The sequence below is a fragment of the Chiloscyllium plagiosum genome, chromosome 34 (assembly GCF_004010195.1).
Source record: "Chiloscyllium plagiosum isolate BGI_BamShark_2017 chromosome 34, ASM401019v2, whole genome shotgun sequence".
NCBI lineage: Eukaryota > Metazoa > Chordata > Chondrichthyes > Orectolobiformes > Hemiscylliidae > Chiloscyllium > Chiloscyllium plagiosum.
The window spans coordinates 17377606-17390678 of NC_057743.1; the positions used below are offsets into that span (position 1 = coordinate 17377606).

The 13073-nt window shown below is 37.0% G+C and overlaps 1 protein-coding gene across 6 annotated transcripts in view; it reads left to right on the forward strand.

Moving 5' to 3' along the window:
* prdm2b (PR domain containing 2, with ZNF domain b) overlaps nucleotides 1-13073 on the forward strand; it is a 172822-nt gene that overhangs the window by 78761 nt on the left and 80988 nt on the right. For all 6 annotated transcript variants that reach the window (XM_043675650.1, XM_043675654.1, XM_043675655.1 and 3 more), the window contains 3 exons: nucleotides 1098-1160; nucleotides 4022-4139; nucleotides 4856-4959. In XM_043675650.1, coding sequence (XP_043531585.1) covers nucleotides 1152-1160; nucleotides 4022-4139; nucleotides 4856-4959 — 231 coding nt within the window. In that variant the 5' untranslated portion in view covers nucleotides 1098-1151. The remainder of the gene's footprint in view (nucleotides 1-1097; nucleotides 1161-4021; nucleotides 4140-4855; nucleotides 4960-13073) is intronic.

Genomic DNA, 13073 nt, shown 5'->3' on the forward strand with positions numbered 1-13073 from the left:
ATTAAAAACATTTAAGGGCTCTGCTTCCAACAGTTTTTCAGGGAACTCCAAAGGTTCACAGCTCTTTGAGAGAAAAACATTTTGCCCAAACTGTTTTAAATGGACAGCCCTGATTTTTGAACAGTGATCCGTAGTTCTACTTTCTGTCATAAGAGAAAATATCTTCTTTGCATTGTTATGACACAGCGTTGAACCCTTCTGCTAATAAAATCGAACACTCAGAAAAGCTCACCTTGCCTCATAATCTGTTAAAGTATGAGTGACGGAACTCCCGACTTGCACTGTTTTTTAAAAAAAATTATTCTTTAACTTTAAAAGTGAACATTAAACAACAACTATTTACAACTCTAAGCCTCCTTCCTCCTAACTACTTGCTATCTGCCTCCAACTCTACAGCAATAAAACACCGCTATTAAAATGACATCAACTTAATTTTCAAAACCGTACAGTGACTGTCTCTGGTCTCTGTCTACTTCTGGCTGTACATGTCCCTGAGTCATCTTTGGTCTTTTGCTGCAAAGATGTTTAATATGAAAAAGTACCCTTGACAGAGAGTGTTTTGCTAGCACTTACTCTGATGATGGTGATTAGTCACACTCTCTAGCTAACTCTCAAAATACTGGCTTCTTTATACCTCAAACATTGGATTGCCTCATTGGTTCGATGTTGTGAAAAACAATAACTTCAAACTTAATTGGATTTTAATATCCTGGGGCATAATTTAAACTGGTTAGATTTGAAACAACTGAGGTATCTAGTTTACAGCCAAATGTTACATATTTTCAATTTTCCAGGATGCACTGAGATTGCTAGTAAGTCACATGACAGGTGCCTGCAAGCTCTTAGTGCAAAACAGCCTTCACTCTCTCTTAAAGCTGCAGTACACACCTTCAACTTCAATGCAGCATCACCCCAGTGAAGACCTTTGCAAGTTGTATGATTAAGGTGTATTTTTGGAGAAGATGTTTGTCAAAGGGGATGAATCCAATCTTGTAATATTATCATTCCTCATGCCATTTCCCATTTCAAATAAAGACTGAAAGAAGTGTAGTCTATAATTACTACTTTAAGATGTGCTTTCACTCTTTGCTTTGCAGTGAATGAACGATCAGAAGAGGATATCTAATGAGCAAGCGATCCTGTAGTTTGCAATGGAGGAAGTGAGTTTAATCGTAATTTAGATCCTTTCATATGTGGGGTGAATTCTGTATTATTGTCTTGTACGTTGCTGAAAGGGAACAAAATTAAATGTCTTGTACAAAGTACAAGATTGGAAGAAGGAGATGCTAGTTGCAGTTGGCATATTTCCCTTTGCTCCTGAACTACACATTTTTTTTGTTCAAAATCCTTTGCTGTTTTCATGACCTAGAAATATAGGTTGGTGACCATGATTGTTTTAATTTCATGTGTGGCTTAATATTTTTTTGTTAGATTTGTTGGATGTGGAACAGATCCTTGTGTTAAATGTCCAAAGTTGTCAGGTGGATACAAACCACAACATTTCCAAATCATGGTAATTGTGGTTCTCTCTGCTATACATGCATCCCAGTGCAATCGCATATTTCAGTATGTCTACTTGAGGGATGATGCTTATTTTTAGATTGTTAATAATATCACCCACCTTAGCAGAGGTTATTTCTGAGGAATTTATATTCGCATTCCACCGTCCTCATTTTCAACACTTTTGAAAAACAAAAAGACAGAATCCTGGAGATTGCAAGAATTGCTTGTTTTTATATCCAATATTAAAAAATTCAGGAGGTATCTATGCACAGAAAAGTAAGGCTATTGGCCTGATTTTTCCTCTGTTAGTTGGGTAACACAAGCGGATGGAGTCTGGAGCACTGTCCCCCACAATCAGAGGCAACCACAAGGATTTCTGAGTGCCAAGTATATGTGTTAAAAGTTGGTTGAGAATTTGTACTCCCATTAAGTTGTAACTTCTTCCATTGGTACTGCTGGGGAGAAGTTGACCACTTTTTGAAATGGTAATGCACTGTTTTTCTGAGAGCTCTTTCTGTAAATGGCTAAGTATTTATTTGTACAAAACAAACAGATGTCCAGTGCTTACACCTTCTTGTAAGGTATCAAGTGCTTACTTTAAATATCATGTTGACTAGGGCTCCAGTTTAAGGAAATTATGAATGTTTGTTTGTATTTTTTAAGCACTCTGCACATGCCATTGTCACTACAGAATTAATTGGTTGTGTACAGAATATATATAAGTTATGGGGAGTCTGTGAGATCTTGGGGTAGGGGAGTGAGATGTGAGGCCAAGATGGGTGGCAGGTGCAAGTTGGTTTTGAGGTGTAATGGGAGATGCAGTTGACATAAAGGGGACGTTGGAAAATCAGTAAAACCTTGTTATTTTTGAAAAGGCGCCAGAATCCAGACTCGAGACTCCTCTTAAATCCGTGAACAAAGGGGCATAGAAAAGGGCCTTTCAGATGCTTGCATCCCCATAATGAGTTGACAGTGTTGCAAATTCCCACGACTTTATCTCATGCCAGGGAAAATTACTGCCACCTACCTTTTTTTCAAAGGTCTTTGAAGTCTTCGCAACGCCAGGAAAATCCAAACCAGTGTTTCGGTCAATGACCTTCTTATCAAATCAAATGGTGTAATTGTACATGGAGTCATACAGCTTGGAACCAGACCCTTTGGTCCAACTAGTCCATGTTGATCATATTCCCAAACTAAATTAGTCCCATTTGCCTGTGCTTGTCCCATATCCCTCCAAACCTTTCCTATTCATGTACTTATCCAAATGTCTTTTAAATGTTGTAATGGTACCTTCATCCACCAGTACTTCTGGCATTTCATTCCACACACAAACCAACCTCTGCGTATAAAAAAAGTTGTCCTTCATGTCCTTTTTAAAACAATGTCCCCACCCTAGGGAAAAGACGCATACTTATTCACCTTGTCCATGCCCTTCATGATTTTGTAATCCTCCATAAGGTCACCCCTCAATCTCCCATGCTCCAGTGAAAGAAGTCCTGACCTACCCAACCAGTTTTAAAACTCAAACCCTCCATCCCTGGCAACATCCTGATAAATCTTTTCTGAACCCCCTCCAATTTTAATAATAGCCATCCAATAGCAGGGCAGCCAGAATTGCTCCAGATGAAGCCGAACCAACGACCTGCACAACTTCAACATGACATCCCATCTCTTATACTCAACAGTCTGAGTAATTAAGATAAGAATGCGAAACTCCTTCATAGCCACCTTATCTACCTTTGATGCAAATTTCAAAGAATTGTGTATCTGATCCCTTCGATCTGTCTGTTTTACAATATTTCCCAGTGCCCTATCATTAATTCTGAAAGTCCTGCCCTTCTTTGTTTTACCAAAATGCAATGCCTCGCATTTATCCAAATTAAATTTCATTTGCCACTCCTCAGCCCATTGACCAATTTGATCAGGATCTTTTTGTTATCTTTAGATAACCTTCATCACTGTCGACTAGACCATCAATTTTGGTATCATCCACAAGCTTACTAATGTAACTACTTCACTGCCTGATTATTGTAGCTAAACCTATTCCTTCCTTCACAGCAATATTAATAACAAGGGTTTCTAGTTAATAGCTGAAGATCAATGGCCTTATTTTCATCTCCAAATATAATGGTCTGAAGTAATGTGAAATGAGAAAATTGAAGCTCTAATCGAGATTAATTAGCTCAGCCTAAATCTTGGAGAGTGGGTCAATCCTGAAATGCTTGGCTTAGTTACTCACTGGACAAATTTTATGGTCCATTGGACTATTTGAGATGAAAAGTTCAACAGTGCCCTGTTTTTGTTCAATATCCAGTACTGTTTTCTACAAGAGAATAGGAGGTTTTAGGATGCTAACACCATCAAAAACAGTTTCACCGCAGTTCAAATTAACTTATTACATTTAATAGAACATTTTCTAATAAGCTGCTGTGCAAATCCAATCCTTTCTTTGCCAATGTATTCCTTAACTAATAGTCTAGTTCACAAAATAATCTTCCTTATTATTCTTAATATGCAGAGCGATCCATTAACTGCACCTGAAATTGAGATGTTAGCTGATGTGCCTCAGCGTGTGTTGAAGGGACTTCCTCAAGAGGTGACTTTAAAACCATCAGCAGTTGATGAGAAACGCTTAGGTGAGTGTTTTTGGACAATGTTTCATGAACCTAAAGACTGGCACTAGATGCTGTCTTTTGCAAAGCTTGCAGTTTTAACATGCATTATTTGAACTTCTGTCTTGTTATCTTATGGAGGAGCTGGGTTCAAGTGCATTATGTTAAAATAGATGATTGGCAAAACATCTCATAATAGTGCACGCAAGTTTGTTTTATTTTGGAAGATAATTGTGTTTAAACAAATTCCAAATATACACTTTTAGTGAGATCTTTATTGCAGTTCTGTAAAACCCATCCCCACCAATTACTAGCTCCCCATATTTATACAACCAATTTGCACGCATCTAATCCTTAATATATCCATCACCAGCGGCCTCATTCCATTGGATGTTGGGAATCATTTCAGACCATATTAGACCTTTTGTGGGGAAGGGAGAATGCAATTTGTAATATCCCTGCTGATGTTCTGTTTGAAATCTGTGAATGACTGGTGAAATTGTGATTTGTTTAAGTTAATACTGATTTTATCAGCTTAACTGAAGTTAAAGCCATTTCGAAATGGTGCATAGAATTTGACAAGTGACCAGGATATTATAGTGATATTATAGTAAACGAGCTATATAGAAAGCTTCATGAACAAATATAGTTTAAAGTGAGTTTATTTTAGCCAAAATTAAATGCTTTAAGTTTAAATGTTAAGTCTTGACCTTAAAGCTTCAGAAAATTTTGTCTTTCAGGTGTGTGGGCCACAAGGTCCATTCAGAAAGGCAGAAAATATGGTCCATTCTCAGGAGAAAGGAAGAAAAAGTCCCAGGTCAAGAATAATGTATATATGTGGGAGGTAAGCGCTGTCTGTCTGGTTTCCAGGTGGTTAGTGCGTAGTTTAAAAGGTATAGTTAGTTATTTGAACAAATAATTTTCATTCAAATGTTATTATTTCACTCAAAGTAAATGCACACGAAATGTCTCATTGTCAGAAACCTGATTTGTTATAACTCCAATAACTATGTTGACCTTCGGAATTACGTGCTTTGATCTTTATCTCCTCTTCACTGCCATCATCTCTATGTTACTGACTTAACTGTTACTGACTTAACATTGATATTTCTGCAAACATTAAAGTATGGCCTCACTTTCATTTTTAGAAAAGGAAGAAAACATTCAAAGTTTTGTATTTTGGACACATTGCATCTATTTCAAAATACTAGCTTACTATCTTTAAGTCGCTGGAGATTAATCTGTCATCAGTTATTTCATTGTCATTAGACAATCTATGTATCCAATCTGCTGGAATGTCGAAATCATAAAATATTTCCGAACACAAGGAAGTAATTTGGACCTTTGTGTCTGTGCCATTTTGTGTATGGTAGCCATGATGTGAAGGTGCCAGTGTTGGACTGGAGTGGACAAAGTCAGAAGTCACACAATGTCGGGTTATAGTCCAACAGGTTTATGTAAAATCAAAAGCTTTCAGTGCACTGCTCCTTTCTTTCCAAATACTATTTTCCCCACTAAGAGTTTTCCTTGGCGATTCTTCCACTTTTGCTTCAATTAGGTGAATCTTCTAGCCTTGCTTTAACTCATGAGTTTGTTTTTCGAACAAGTCCTACTTACTTCCTCCATGGTGAACTATATTCAAATATGATATTGTTCAAAATCAAACAAATTCAAGCTTCAGGTCATTAATGGAAAGTATGACATGATTTCACAGTTGAAAAAGATTTGCTATATCAATGTCAAGAAACCCAAAACACAATTAAGTAATAAGTTTGCAGGTTCAATTTAAATCTTAACAATCAAACAAAGTCTGCTACTTTCTCCCTTCAATGACACCAAAAATGCCAATTTTGTAACATTACTTGTCTCTTAAATTAGACATCCTATCTCCTGGCTGACGTGCATCTCTTTTGCTGTAAAATGATTTTCAAATGAATGATTTTGTTGTCATGTGTATTTTACGTAAGCATACAATAAAGTACTGTGAAATCTTTCATTTGTTGTGATGATTTAGTGCTATTTTGAATAATTTAAGAATGAGGGAGGGGGAAAAAAAGAAGAGCTTAAAAAGGATCAATCAGTTCTGAGCCTGACTACATCATACCAAACTCTGCACTGCTTCTCTTTGGTATCGTAGGTTTATAAGGAAGCTTGATTTCAAAATAGATTCTTAGAGTCATAGAAATGTACAGTATGAAAATAGATCGTTTGTCCAGCTCATTTATTCCTAGATGAATCTAGTCCCATTTACCAGCATTTGGCCCATTTCTCTCTAACCCTTTCCTGTTCATATACCCATCCAATTGCCTTTTTAAACGTTGTAATTGTACCAGCCTCCACCAATTCCTCTGGCAGCTTATTGCATGCACTCACCACCCTCTGCATGAAAAAGCTCCCCCTTAGATCCTTTTTAAATCTTTCCCCTCTCTCGCCTTAAACCTATGCCCTCTAGTTTTGGATTCCCCGTCACAGGGAAGAAACCTTATCTATTTACCCTATCCATGCCCTTCATGATTTTATAAACCTCCTATAAGGTCACCCCTCTTCCTCCAACACTTAGGGAAAATAGCCCTCCTTCTCCATTAAAAAGAGCAAATGCACTTCATTTTGATCCAAGTACAAATGTTAGTCAATTAGCACTGATCACCACTGCTTTTATTCTTAGAAATAAGGTTGAGGTTCCACGGGCTCAATATCAGGTTGGATTTTTTCCACAAGCAACATTGCCATCTGACTGTGATAACATCTTTCTGGGTTTTGAAGACATGGTGTCTTCTCAGTGTAGACTCAGCAACTGTTGTTGTTGCCCTCTTCATGAAAATATCTAGGATCACCCTTTCGTAGCACGATGAGATTGCTCCTTTGATCTAACAATTAAACCACACAGGTTTACTCTCAGACAGACTGCTGTATCACTATAATCTTCTAAAGCCAAAGATAAAGCCTTAAAATCTCATCTTTTAAATTTCATAATTTTTACATCACTCTTGTATTCTATGCCTTGTCTAATAAAGTAGAGCATGCCAGCTGCTTTCTCATCACCTTTATTAACTTGTCCTTTCAGAATCTGCGGATATGCATTCTCAGGTTCCTATTTTTTCACACTTATCTTTCCATTTATTGTGTATTTCCTTGTCTCCCAAATTTTCATGAAGTGTTGTTCAAAAGTTACAGTAAATGTGAGTTTTAACTGCATTGATTTAATGGCTATCGTCTGTATCATTTTAAGCATGCTGAAGATTTTCTGAAAGTAGAAACTTCAAATTAAGCATTTGAGTAAACCTTGAGATTCTAATAACATTTTTGATACAACATTAAACCATTTACTGCCATTTTGTTTACACAACTTTGTGGCAGATGCATTTTTTATTATGCCAGTGTGTTTTTGTTAAATACCATATCCATGTTGAATAATTTGAAACAATTAATGAAAAGTAATTACTTTAGAGTAAAAGTGATATGATGATATGCAAAGCTACTTTAAGATTTTTTTCAAAATAATATGTACAGCTAGCCTGAATGTTTGACAACTTAATTTATAATTAAAAGTCAGTATCAAAGATGTGGAGGTAATGTGTTTAATAATTGATTTGAATAATGCATAGAGACATGGGTTAAGGCTTGCTTTTTATGATGTATGACAAATTTATAAAAAGAAAATTCCTTTATTCATGCAACAGGTCTGTGCATTTCCCTTGCACCCCTTCCTCGTGTGTTTCTGGGACATAATCTTGGAACTCCCTCCCGAGCAGTACTATGGGTTTACTGCAATGATTCAAGAAAGTGGTTCACTATCATTGTTTTGAGAGCAATTGGGAATTGGCAATAACTGTTGGCTTTACCATCAATGTCCACATCCTATAACTGAGCAAAAACAAACCTGGACATTTAAGTATTTCTGGAGGGCAGTCTGGATCTCAGATAAAATTTTTTCTCCCCACTCACCGCGTGCTCCTATCCTTTCAGCAGAAATCATTATGATGGCTACAAGCAGGGACTTTACATTCATTCCCTCTATTCCTGAAGGCATTGGCTGATAGTGTAATACTGTTTCATGGAAGCTGGCAGTTCTGCATAACTTTACTAAAATACCCGTTCTTCATATGAAATGAGACAGCAAATGTTGGAAAAATATACCAACTGGAGTCGCAAATTACCTTACCCTTGCTTGGGATACATACATTGTAGAAGCCATTGAACGGTGGTGGTGAGAGGATTAATATATGGCTTCGGTAAAGCTATTTTTCCTTTTTTTTCATCTCAATATTTAGTTTGTTTTTTGTCATTGATTAGGACTGGTTGGAGGCATTGCTAAGGGTTTCATCTTGTGATATTTGCTGATGTTCTGCAAATATTGCTTTTACCTGATAACAAGTAAGGTAAATTATAGTGCACAAGTGGTATTGACCAGGGAGCCCGACTGTACCTTGTACAGTGCAAAGGGATTCTGGATGTTGTTCTAAGATGAATACTGGGAATGGGAAAAAGGGTGAGCAAAGGTTGGTTACAGGCTTATTGCTATAATTGAGTATATTTGCTCATGATTTTATGCTGTTGGATGAAGTATCCTGAAATCCAGGAAAGCAACTGCAAGTAGATAAAATGTGAAGCTGGAAAAGCGCAGCAGGTCAGGCAGCATCGGATGAGCAGGAAAGTCTATGTTTCTGGTCTAGACTTCCAGCATCTGCAGATTTAGTTGGAGTAGGGAAATATCGGGTGTGATAGAGGGGATAGCAATGATGGGGGATTTATTTGCAGTGAATAAGGAGAGTGGAACTTTAATTCTAAATAATAATTTGGCAAAATTGAAACTTACAGAATACGGAGTCCTGGATAGAGAGAATATCAAGAAGTTTTCACTCGTCAGAGAGGTTAGGACATGAGCGTATAGCCTCAAAGTGAAGAGATAACCCTTAGAATTGAGATAAGGAGGAATTTCTTCAGCCAGAGGGTGGTGAATCTGTAGACGTCTTTGCCACAGAAAGCTGTGGAGGCCAAATAATTGAGTGTATTTAAAACGATAGGTTCTTGATGGGTAATGTGATCCAAGGCTACAGGGAAGCAGGAGAATGGGATTGAGAAACACACCAGCCATTCTTCATTGAATGGAAGAGTAGACTTGATGGGCTGAATGGCCTAATTCTACTTCTCTATCTTATAGTCTTATGGAAATTACATTGATGTTGTTCACAGTCTGATTTCCCTTCATAACTAGCAATGCTATTTTAACAGATACTTCTTATGTGTTTACACATAATAGATTTAAATACTCTGTTCCCACCAGTAACTAGCAATAAGCCTGGAACCAACCTTTGCTCACCATTTATCCTATTCCCAGTATTCATCTTGGAACAACATCCAGAATCCCTTTGCGCTGTACAAGGTACAGTCAGGCTCCCTGGTCAATACCATTTGTGCACAGTCCTACAGGCTAAAATATTCATTCAAGAGCCACCTACTCCCTTTTGCCTTGATTATTCTGGTGGGAATCTTCCGTTTGTATCACTTTTGTTTCCCAATTGTCCAACAGTGGACAGAATTTTCATTGTTTTACTCAATAAATTCCTCAAGTTTTTGTCACTGTTTTTGCTGTTGCTTGTCTCACAGCAATCTCTGACCCATAATATTGCTGCTGTTACTAGTTCTTCAGAAAAGGCTGGGCCACATATACCATCCTAAACCCCATCTGCCAGTGTGCATTTGCCCTGTACTTGGACCCTTGTTTTTCAGTCACCTTAATCCCATGGTGTTCTCCAAGCTACTGAACCTCTCTAATCAATATCTAATTGTACCTGCCATTCCAGCTACACTTCATTCTCTGCAATGGTACCCAGTGATGTCATGGGGTGGGTAGGTTAGAGTGGATTAGCTATGCTAGGAAGTTTACAGTGATAAGATCAAGTTCCAACTGTAGCAATGAAAGATTCATTTACCTATTCTGGGAGACTCCTAGGCAACCTCAGAGAATTGAGTATTCAGAAATTGAATCACACTTTTCACAATATTACTTTTCATGCACTGTAGCTTCTTGCTGCAACAAGCAGTTTTAATATTTTAACAGCAATGCTTTTGAAGCTTTACCCCAGTCACTGATCTGTTATTAGCTTCATTGGTTTTGGTCTGTGATGCAGTATTTATCACAGGCTTTAACAGAGTATTCACTGTACAGAGTTGCACTGAGTTGCCCTGAATGGGCAGTGGATATACAGAGGCATAAAAGTAGTTTATCACCAGTAGCCTTGTATTTAACCACGAATAAAACATTTGTGCGTTAGTTTAAAATTAAAGCTGATCAACAATTAACAAAGAAAGCTTGGAAGGAGCCATTTTACTAAATAAAACATTCTTTCCCATTTAGTTCTGACTTGTAATCGGCCTCAGTGCCCTGGGTTATAATAATTTTCTGCTACTGACTGCTATCTAGTGACCCCTACTGGAAATTGTGCCTGTAATTAACAGAATTGAGTTTGGCTGAGATGCCTCTCCCACAGAGTTGAATACCTTTTTTTGAAAATTGTTGAGCAAGCTCACTACATTAAGATTGAGTAAAATACCAGGTACATTGAGAGGGCTTTAAACTGCTCAGAAGGAGGGAAGGATTAGGAGAGGGAAAGTAGATTTACAAAGCAAAAGCATATGTCAGATAGGCAGCTATTTGAATAATGATGCCCAAATTGGGACAACTTGCAAACATAGAAAAACAGCAGTAGACAGGGTCAAAGAGGGGAAAATGGTAAAAAGCCAAAATTAATGTATCTTTCCTTGAATGTACATAGTATTAGAAACAAAATAAATGACTAATCAGCACAAATAGAGGTTCATTGGTATGATCTTGTAGCTGTGACAGAGACATGTGCATTGATAAAATCAATTTGCCAAAATTGTTCAGTTATTTGAAAACAAAACTTTAGTTTTTATGGTTAAAGTACAGTTAGGCTACTTAGCCATACATCAAAATTCTTAAAGTTCTTTAAATGTTCAGCATTCAGTTTTACATATGATTTTCATATCCAATTTAGCATGATTTCCTTGTCAATAAATCCAGTAGTGTCTCAGAGCTATTTCCTTCATACAGTACAATCAGATGATGAAAACTACAGAATCAGCACACTTTACAACTCCATGTAGATCTAAAATGAATCAATGAATCAATAATGTTTACTTGGTATTCTGTCTGTATGCAACTAATATAATGCCTTGATAGCTAGTTTTAGATATTGAAACATCTAATTAGTGACTTGCCTATGGAAATATTCTGAATCGCAGAAACTGTGAGGGATAATCAATTGCTGAATCTGCTGTCAGCCACAAAGTCAAGAGACGAAGCAAATCTTAGAACTTCATACTCAAATGGAGATGTGGAAGTCCAAAGTCAAGTGACCAAGGATGAATCTAGAGTGGGAATAAAGATAATGTATGCATGCTTTTTCTATATATACTGCTGTATATATCAAATGACTCCAAGCTCATTGACAGGGCAAAACCGGTTTCTAGATATTTTTAATCAATGTTCAAATCTGTTATGGCACACCTGTGGAGCAGGTGGGACTTGAATCCAGACCTTTTGGCTCAAAGGTAGAGGCTCTCAGATATGTTCCTATTATCTCAGATTATCAATGTAATTTTTCTGTTTATCAGAGACATCACGACAAAGTTCACATTGGAGGACATCAATAGAATTAAAAATATCCAATGATAAAATGGGATCAATCAGGAATAGTCTCATGAGTGAAGCCAATATAACTGTTTAATTTGTCATCATGCATTTGGGGGGGAAAATGGTTTAGGTTTTGTTCAGTATAGCTTGGATGTCTTCTGGATCATTTTGATTTATTCCCCCTCTCTCTAATGTGTACATTTATAAGAGTACATGATTCACTCTATATTTGGAAATGAAAGATTGATTGATTATTTATCAGACATGGTGGGCAATTTGTCTTTAAATGTTTTGCAGTGACAATCTTCTCTCCCTTTTCCAATGTGCCCTTCATTCGCAGGCATCTTGATCAGCATCAGGGAAAGGATTCTACATCATGATTTAGGTGGTACTTAGTGTGAAATGTGCACATTGGGTTGTACAAAGTTTCTTTGCAAAAGGTTGGACATAATTGTACGTGGAATCTTGTGTGATTAATAATAATGTGCACTTTGCTTCCTTGTGTGTCTCTTTCTCCCTTGCGCCCTTGTGCAGTCTCTCACTTGCTCTCACCTGTCATAAGCTTTAAATAGGGCAGCATATTTCCTCTTTGTTTTATGTCTGTTTTAAGGCTGGTGAAGAGCTTTAGTCTGTGGATTGAAAGCCATTTCCACTCAGGTTGCGTTTGTTTCATATTTATTTTGAAGTCTTTAACCAGTTGGCAAAAGTGGTGCAGTGTTTAGTTTCTCATTTGCTATTTGAAATGATATGGCCAGAATCCAGGTTCATTGTAACAGACTTAATCACTAGACATCTTTTATTGAACGTTAGCAATAAATGACCTAACATTTGTGCAGAATCCAATTTTCACCTTTATTAATTTCACAACAGACTGCAATTATCTTTCTGCCTTGATGTAGGAAATAAAATGACGCATGATAATCTTGTTACTTATCAGATCTAAAATGCAATCAAATTGAAACTCTTTTCAAATTGCTGTAAAAGTTTAAGGTCAGTAAATTTAGTGGGTTTTTTTCTTTCCTCCCTTGGTAACTCGATTTCTACAATACTTTTCAAAAAATATTTCTTTGTACTCAATCTTAATTTCCTAGTCAAAATCCCCTTTCCTCTCCTTTAGAAATCAGTGACCTCATTTGAGGTTGCACAAATTGTGTTGTACTATTGCTAATCCAAGCAGCTTTGACAATGATTTTGGAAGCTATTTGCTTGTGGAGATCATCATGGTCAAGCGTCATTTTTTTTTCCTTAGTTGATAATGTGTGTACTTCAGGAGTTACTGAATAGTGATCAGGAACGACAGT